Source organism: Engystomops pustulosus, chromosome 11, assembly GCF_040894005.1.
Source record: "Engystomops pustulosus chromosome 11, aEngPut4.maternal, whole genome shotgun sequence".
Taxonomy (NCBI): Eukaryota; Metazoa; Chordata; class Amphibia; order Anura; family Leptodactylidae; genus Engystomops; species Engystomops pustulosus.
Window position 1 is genome coordinate 21,470,066 of NC_092421.1, and position 9,164 is coordinate 21,479,229.

The 9,164-nt window shown below is 39.9% G+C and overlaps 1 protein-coding gene across 1 annotated transcript; it reads right to left on the reverse strand.

The window, feature by feature from the left end:
* Positions 1-3,915: 3,915 nt before the first annotated feature.
* LOC140105739 (uncharacterized) lies at positions 3,916-7,160 on the reverse strand. The gene has a single exon (XM_072129769.1). It carries the CDS (start codon positions 7,033-7,035, stop codon positions 4,189-4,191), a length of 2,847 nt encoding a protein of 948 aa, XP_071985870.1. The 5' UTR covers positions 7,036-7,160; the 3' UTR covers positions 3,916-4,188.
* Positions 7,161-9,164: the final 2,004 nt, after the last annotated feature.

Here is a 9,164-nt window from a genome sequence, read left to right on the forward strand (position 1 = left end):
AAACATTTTCAACTTACAGATGAGGAACAAGTGTCCAGCCACAAAAATGTTGACTTATGAACTGAAAGTTAACTTGTAAAATACAAGGAGGGACATAAGAAGTGTCTGAGGTAAAACTGTTCTAGTTGCCCAGGGAAACCAATCAGAGCTCAGCTTTAACTTTATAAATAGCTGTGGGAAAATAAAAAACAAGTTCTTATTGGTTGCCGTGTACAAGTGGAACAGTTTTGCGCCCAGACACTTCTGCCAAATCTCCCCCGTTATTTTTATCGGCCTTGTTCTTGCAATAAAATCTACTAAGACCCTTATTCATGGCAGCAACACTGTGATTGTGCATCTTACCCAGAATCTTCTACAATTGATTAATCTGACTCTTGGGTCCTCCATATGGATTATTCCAAATGGAAGCTGTGTTTTTTAGTAACACATTTCTTTTCAGAACAAAGCACACAACTCGTTTACAGTTTTTACCATATTTATAATAGAAAAGAAATAAGAGACTGTAACGTGAAAGGATAGTTTTATTAATTACATATATTTTCTTATATGTTAAATAAATTAAATTAAAATTTGCAGATAATTGACTACAAACGTGAAAAAATAAGATATTTTGTCATTTCTCCTATGTACGTGTGTGTGTATGTACATATGTGTCTATGTACGTATGAGTCTATGTACGTGTGTGTGTATGTACGTATGTGTCTATGTACGTATGTGTCTATGTACGTATGAGTCTATGTACGTATGTGTCTATGTACGTATGAGTCTATGTATGTATGTGTGTATGTACGTATGTGTCTATGTACGTATGTGTGTATGCCCGGAATCTGTACTGTCGCATTCACAATCACCAAATTTTGCACAGTTGTTGCTTGTGACTCAGGTAAGTCTTAGACCAGGTTTTGAGCTGAAATTTTCACGCTGCGCTTTCCAAAATTCACTTAAATTACCCACCATATACAGGAGCCATTATCTGCTGCTGCTGTGGCAGTTGGAAGCTGCGCCGTGATTGGTTGCTGTTCTTCCACAGGTCGTTAATATGAGCTGAGCTCAGAGTTCTGCTCTCAGACACTTCTGATAAATCTCTCCATAGACAAAGTGACAGTCAAAGACACAGACAGTCACCAGAATGATAGTGCCCGAGACCGACAGTCACCAGAATGATAGTGCCCGAGACCGACAGTCGCTGGACTGAGAGTGCCCGGGACCGACAGTCGCTGGAATGAGAGTGCCCAAGACAGTCACTGGAATGATTGTACTCGAGACAGACAGTCACTGGAATGAGAGTGCCTGAGACAGACAGTCACTGGAATGAGAGTGCCTGAGACAGACAGTCACTGGATTGAGAGTGCCCGAGACAGACAGTTGCTGGAATGAGAGTACCCTAGATAGACAGTCACTTGAATGAGAGTGCCCGAGACAGACGGTCGCTGGAATGAGAATGCCGAAACCGACAGTAAGTGGAATGAGAGTGCCCAAGGCAGACAGTCGTTGGAATGAGAGTGCCCGAGACAGACAGTCGCTGGAAAGAGAGTGCCCGAGAAAGTCACTGGATTGAGAGTGCCTGAGACAGAAAGTTGCTGGAATGAGAGTGCCAGAGACAGACAGTCACTGGAATGAGAGTGCCTGAGACAGACAGTCACTTGAATGAGAGTGCCTGAGACAGACAGTCACTGGAATGAGAGTGGCCGAGACAGACAGTCACTGGATTGAGAGTGCCTGTGACCAACAGTCACTGGAATGAGAGTGCCCGAGACAGACAGTCACTGGATTGAGAGTGCCGGAGACAGTCACTCGCCCTAGACACTAGACACAGTGACTGAAAGAGACTGCCAGAGACAGTCAGTGACAGAGACAGTCTGAGACAGTCTATAGATACATATAAAATATTTTTGTTTACCCATTCTATTTTGTTACAGCTAACAGAAGTTATCTACTATTGGGCAATGCCGGGAGCTACAGCTAGTAAGTAGTAAAACTAAATAAAATTTTTCCAAATTATGTTTATGAATGTGTACGGCATAATTCCATCACCCTTTCCCAGGCTTAGCTACAGATGAAAAGGGTGCAGTCTTCCCTGCAGCTGTTCCTACATTCTGTCTTTAGCTGACAGGCTGAATATATACTTCACACCTATATTTCCTGAACTCTTGCACCTTAAAATTAAATTTAATATGATATAAGGTTATGTATAGATGCTTCATAAAACCTGAGATAACCCCCCTTCCTTCTATTTACAATAGAAAATAGAAATAGAAAACTGTACATTAAAAAAAAAAATTTTGTACAACTTTAAGGGTGGGTATCTCTGGTTCTGTGAAGCACCCATACTCAATATACCGTATATACCCGAGTATAAGCCGACCCGAGTATAAGCCGAGGCCCCTAATTTTACCACAAAAAACTGGGAAAACCTATTGACTCGAGTATAAGCCGAGGGTGGGAAATGCATTGGTCACAGCCTCTCCAGTATATAGCCAGCCAGCCCCTGCCCCAGTGTATATAGCCAGCCAGCCCCTGCCCCAGTGTATATAGCCAGCCAGCCCCTGCCCCAGTGTATATAGCCAGCCCCTGCCCCAGTGTATATAGCCTGCCAGCCCCTGCCCAGTGTATATAGCCTGCCAGCCCCTGCCCCAGTGTATATAGCCCCCCATTCCCCGTCGTGCAGCACAACAATACCGGATGGATCGCACAGAAGATCTACGGGTGCCGCCAGAAAGGTGAGTTTTGATTTATTTATTTTTTTGACTCGAGTATAAGCCGAGTTTGGGTTTTTCAGCACATTTTTTGTGCTGAAAAACTAGGCTTATACTCGAGTATATAAGGTATATATATATTAAAGGGGGATTACCCTGTTTCTAGGTGCCATGATTCAGGAGATATAGCCCCTGTCATGGCATTTATAAATGTACTTTCTGCACAGGGCATGTGCAAATAGGACGTATACAGCCGAATGGCAGTCGTGTAGGGGTTTATTTAGCTATTATTATTTTTAATATTAAAACAATTTTAATTCTTATAGGTTGGACTGGATGGACTTGCTTTTTTTCCAGCCTTATTTACTATGATTTAATACACACATGAAAAACATCACAGGAAAAGGGTAAAAATAACATAATGCAAAAAAAATAATTAACGGAACAAACTCCAAATTTTGCCACTTCTACCAAATATATATATACCGTATTTTCCGGGCCATTAGGCGCACCGGAATATAAGGCGCATCAGTCCGATGTGCCTTATATATGGAATTATTCCATATATAAGGCGCATCGGACTATAAGGCGCAGGGTGGCCGGGGGCGTGGCAGAGGTCCGGGGGCGTGGCAGAGCGGAGATGCGGAGACCGGTGAGTTGAGCGGAGCGGAGACCGGAGAGGTGAGCGGAGCGGAGACCGGAGAGGTGAGCGGGGAAGGGGGTCCCTTCAGGTGGAGGATGGCAGCGGACCCTACTTACATAGGTCCCCGCTACCGGAGACAGCAGATCTCCAGCGGGAACTGCAGACCGACGCGGCAGAAGTTGTTCGTGCCGCGTGGTCTGCAGTTCCCGCTGGAGATCTGCTGTCTCCGGTCTCCGGTAGCGGGGACCTATGTAAGTAGGGTCCACTGCCCTGCGCCATACATAGGGCGCACCGGACTATAAGGCGCACTTTGGATTTCTAAGGAAATCCTAGGCTTTTATGTGCGCCTTATAGTCCGGAAAATACGGTACATAGTCATTGAATATTTTTCCTGCTGCTATGTATCAGGACTACTAATATAGTAAAAAGAATGATGAGTTCATTCCAGCTCAGCCCTGGCCCCATGCTGGGAGCTCAGTTCACACACGTTCAGTCAGAGCATTAAAAAAAAACGTCTTGATCTAGCTCTCTGGCGTCCAGTAGAAAACACTTTATTGAAACATTTTTAGTCGACAGTAAACATTTGGATCGGCCAAGGTGGTTCTGGAGCCTGCGAGAGCCCCTTAACAAAAGCCTGCATGTACCTAGGAAGTGGATTTTCTACTTGAAGCGAGAGCAGGCTACGGATATATATTGATATTAAATAGGAATTATTATATGAAGCAAGTAAATAAGTAGAAGGCATATCATTAGATATTTTAGAAATATCTGCATATAAACAAAGAGATCTAAGTGACAAAGGGTAGTACTTTGTGTTCAGTAATAGGCAGCAGAGAGTGGTCTCTACTATTACTCTTGTAATCTTTGCTTTCTTCCATCATTACTAATAACATTGCGGAGTCTGGCCCAAAACAGCTGCTTCTCATCGTCATCTTCTGGCCATTTCAGGTAGGTTTTCTTGTCTAAAATCTTTGTGAGCTTGTGGTAATATTGAAGTTCTTCCCTAGGAATGTTTTCCAGGAATATCAGGATAAGGGAATCATTACTCTCCGCGACAAGCCTGTATGTAGCCATCCGCATCTCCAGTGAACACCAGTGACTCTGAAGGTAACTGTGAGTGATAACACAGATTGTCCACCGACTGCTGTATATACTGTCCATAATGTTCTCTAGAATATCTCTTCCAATCTCAAAGTCTCGGTTGTGGATACACACTTTAAAGAATGGGGGACCGTTTTCTTCCAAGTTACGAAGCAGCTGCTCTGTTACCCACTGTTCATTGTAGGTATTATATGAAACAAATGCATCGTACTCATAGTGACCTCTTTCTCTATTATTGTTACTTAGCCAACACTTGATGGTGTACGATGTGTATAGAATATACCACCAGATACTTTCATAGAAGACGGAGATGAACATAAACAGCAAAGTAAAAACAAAAGTCAATATAAACATTATAAAATCCAGATTATCATGACAATTGTTCTGTAGGAAGGACACAAAATTCATCTCAATGTTGTATACATAACAATTCTGTTCGTGGAAATTAATAATTGACACGGATGTTCCAGCTTCGAGCCACGCCAGTAGCTCCATAAATTTACAATTGCAAGGAAAACTGGTTTCCAAAAAGTAAACGTACTTTAAGTTTGGCATTCCTGCAAAAACATTTCCCTTCACCTCTTGCATGATTTGGTTTTCAATGACTAGAAATTCCAGCTCCTTTAAATCGCGGAAAATATCTTCAGAATCGAATTGGTCAATTCCCGAATTCTCTAAATGCAAAACTTTAAGGTGAAATAATCCATGAACTAATTCATGACTATTTATCTGTCCAGATTTAACCAGTTTGTCTATGTCCTTCAGATGAAGGAAGTTCAACTTTGTCAAATATTTCATGCTGTTATTAAGAGAGAGATCTGTGAGATAATAAGGATCGGGAGAATAGTGAAGTTTTTCTAGATTTGTAAAATTCATTAGAGGATTACTTTCTAAATCCATACACCGAAATGTATATATATTTTTTAAGTACAACTCCTTAGCTTCACTAAACACTTGATTCATACAGTTTATCAGTATGTAATTTGAATTTAGTTCCAAATATTCTAACCTCGAAAAAAAATCTAAAAATTCATTTAGTAATTGCAAATCTATTGATTTTACTGACAAATATTGAAGAAAATCTCCAATCGAGTGCCACCAGTATAAATCAAGCATGTCTACATAAGTTAACCTTAAGTGCTGCAGGAATTTCAGGGAATTAAAAGCATTCCCATGAATTTTAAAAATTGCATTTTCATCCAAATTTAAATGTGTTACCGAAATTAAATTCTGAAATGTAAACTCCCCTATAATAAATATGTTGTTATATTGTAAATCCAAAACTTGCAGCTCATACAGACCATCAAACGCAGAATCTTCAATGAAGTTAATTTTGTTATTATCTAAGGCCAAGATAAGAAGGTTTTTGAGGCAGGAAAATTGTTGACTTTTAAGCCTTGTTAAAAAATTAATGGATAAGTTCAGGGAGCGCAAATCCATTTCTATGGTGGAGTCATTCCCGCAAATTTTTACATATGATGTTTCATTATTGGTTAAATTCAATTCTAATAACTTATTTAGATTTTTCATTTGATTGAAGTGAATTGCCTCTAAGTAATTAAAGGACAAGTCTAACGTCTTCAACTCATTGCATGAACCTTTGGAGGTGCTAAAATGAACAATGTCACTTTCTGTTAGCAGCAGTTCCTTGACTTTGAAGAAAGAAGAAAACCTGCAGATTTCAGGTGAATTAAAAGAACTGCCCTTTGACATGAGGGTCTTAATTGTTTTAATGCCAGATTTTAGGATATCTTTTATGTTAATTCCAGTCTTTTCGACACAAAAGTAATCCAAGTGAGGAAAGTTGCACAAAGAATTCTTTTCACATGTTTTTAGCATACTTCTGCCCAGATCTAGATAACTAATGTTAAAGTCTAAAAATCTGCCATTACTTGAAGGATATGGAGAAGTTACACAGTCAGATTCCCTTAATGTTTCAATATCATTGTTAATTACTGAGAGTTTTTCTAAATATTTGAATTCCTTCAACATCAGCAGTACCGACCTTAGTGAAGTGATATGGTTAGATTGCAGAATGAGGTGTGTTAGGAATTCCAAAGGGTTAAATATGGAAGAATTTATATTCGGTATACTCATTCCGGATAATTTCAGTTCTTGCAGAGCATTCAGTCCATAAAATGTATCTTCATGAAGCGTTATATTGCCGTCTTTATTTTCCAAACATATCCACAGTATAGACAGCTGAGGAAGACCTTGGAAAGCTTTAGCTGGAGTCATAAAATTTCCATGAATTCTAAGTGCTCTTAAGCTTTTGAAGTTAGAGAAGGAGTTCGCTTGTATTGTAACTTGCCGGCAGTTTGTTAGACAAAGCCAGTCTGTGTCCAATGGGACCTCCCTAAGTGACATTCTGAGATCTCCTACCATGTCACAATTCACCCCAATTGTGAAATTCAGCTCTTCAAACTCCTGGCACTTACCAAACTCTAGATCCATGACTGCAGAGTAATATTTCCTTTCCAGCACCTGACATTTCTGCCTTAGGATGCACTGACAAAAAGTACATGCTGAAATTGAGAAAATAATCCATTTCGAAAGAAAGTGGGTGGTGTCCATCATGGCTTTGTGATGTTCCATACCTCAGTCTGCACAGAAGTGATATGGTACACTTCCTTTCTGAGAAAAGAAAAAAAAGGAACATGTAGAGAAAAAAGGCAAACAAGTAAAATCTTATCTTCCAAAAATATCTCTACTTCCTCTCTAACCTGGGTAACACATGCGACTGATGTATCAAAGCACAGATTTTAACATTACAGGCAGTCCCCAGGTTACGTACAAGATCGGTTCTGTAGGTTTCTTTAAAGTTGAATTTGTATGTAAGTCGGAACTGTATACTTTATTATTGTAACCCCAGACAATTTTTTTTTTGGTCTCTGTGACAATTGGATTTTAAAAATGTTGGGTTGTCATAGGAACCAGGATCAACAATAAATCTTCATTACAGACACCTGTGATAACTGTTACTGCTGATTATTGTAGCCTAGGGCTAAAGTACAGTAAATGATCAATTACCAGGGGTCCGTATGTTACTAGGGGTCGTCTGTAAGTCGAGTGTTCTTAAGTAGGGGACCGCCTATACTACAAAAATCCAGTATCATAAATGTTGTAACAAAAACAGGAGGTATGGCACCACGTGGACTCGCCATTGGCGCTATGATATGGATATCATGTGCTATGAAATGGTGCTCCATTAGGGGGATATATTTAGACTACCACTCAGTGTGCCAGTCTTCATTTTCTCCCACAGACGTGCAATATATAATCATAATTATATTGATTAGTATTCCTTTATTTATATAGCGCCAACATATTCAGCAGCGCTGCACAGAGCTTGCCAAATCAGTCCCTGTCCCCATGGGGCTCACAATCTAATCAACCTACCAGTATGTTTTGGAGTGTGGGAGGAATCGCGGAGAGAACATACAAACTCGTTGCAGATGTTGACCTGGATGGGACTTGAACCCGGGACCCCAGCGCTGCAAGGCTATAGTGCTAACCACTGAGCCGCCGTGCACACTGGATTTACTAAGAGGTCAGACATGAATGAGATTTCAGCTCTAGCCTCAGATTGTTTTTTGGATTAGGTTACAGTAAATTTGTCTGACTACTGCATTCAGAAAAGTGGCATGCAGGTCAGAAAACTTGTAAAAGTGCAGCATATTAACCTTTTTATAGAAAACTGGTGGACAAGGCATAGTGCATGTCCAATTCTGTGCTACAGAAATAGATTTAATATACATTTTCAACAAAAAATATTTTTTTAGATTTTCTAAGGTTTATGTAGTCAAGTAATAGCTGTGAGAATGATATATGATAGTTATGGTTGTGTTGTATATATGATAATCTATGATAATATATGATAATCAGCCAATAGCCTCATAATTTAATTAGATCAGTGCTATAATTTTTTATTTTATAAATTTTTATTCTTACAAGTAAAAAAACAGGGAAACAACCCGTTAACATTTTTTACAATGTGTAATATGTTTTCACAGTTTACCAGAAGCTATTAAGATACACATATTAATCCTTTATTTTCCATTTTCCCCCTTAACCCTCCCCAACATCCCATCTGCGGTTGACGGCTGGCTAAAATTCCCACTAATAATTACGAGTCCAATGCATCATATTACCGATATGATCTATTTAACCAAGACTTCCAGATCGTCTCTGATTTATCCCCTCTTTCTAAAGCCTCCTGCTTTTCTGCGTGACATATAAGATCTAGCCTCTTCACCCATTCCTGTAGCTTTGGTGGCTCCCTATCTTTCCAATGGTATAGAATTAATTTGCTGGCTGCTAAAAGACCTTTCAATATACAAATGATATTGTTCGTAGTTCCCTCTATGCCTAGTTGTGTTACCAAAACACACACTTGTGCACTCGTCGATATGTTAGATTCAAACACCAATTGCAATCTATCCACTACCTCCGCCCAATAGCGATGTAATTTCGGGCATCTCCACAACATATGTATTGCATCTGCATCTATTAGATTGCACCTTGGGCATTTTTCCTCTCCATTTTTCCAAAAAACATTTAAACGTTTAGGTGTAAAGTGCAGCCTGTGCACTATGAATATTTGAGTTACAGCAAGTCCACCCACTCTTCCTCGGTTAGGTTTCCCACATCCTTCTTCCACTTATTGAAACGGACTATAGCAGGGGGCTGTGAATCCTTCTTATGAATGATCTTATAGACCAGTG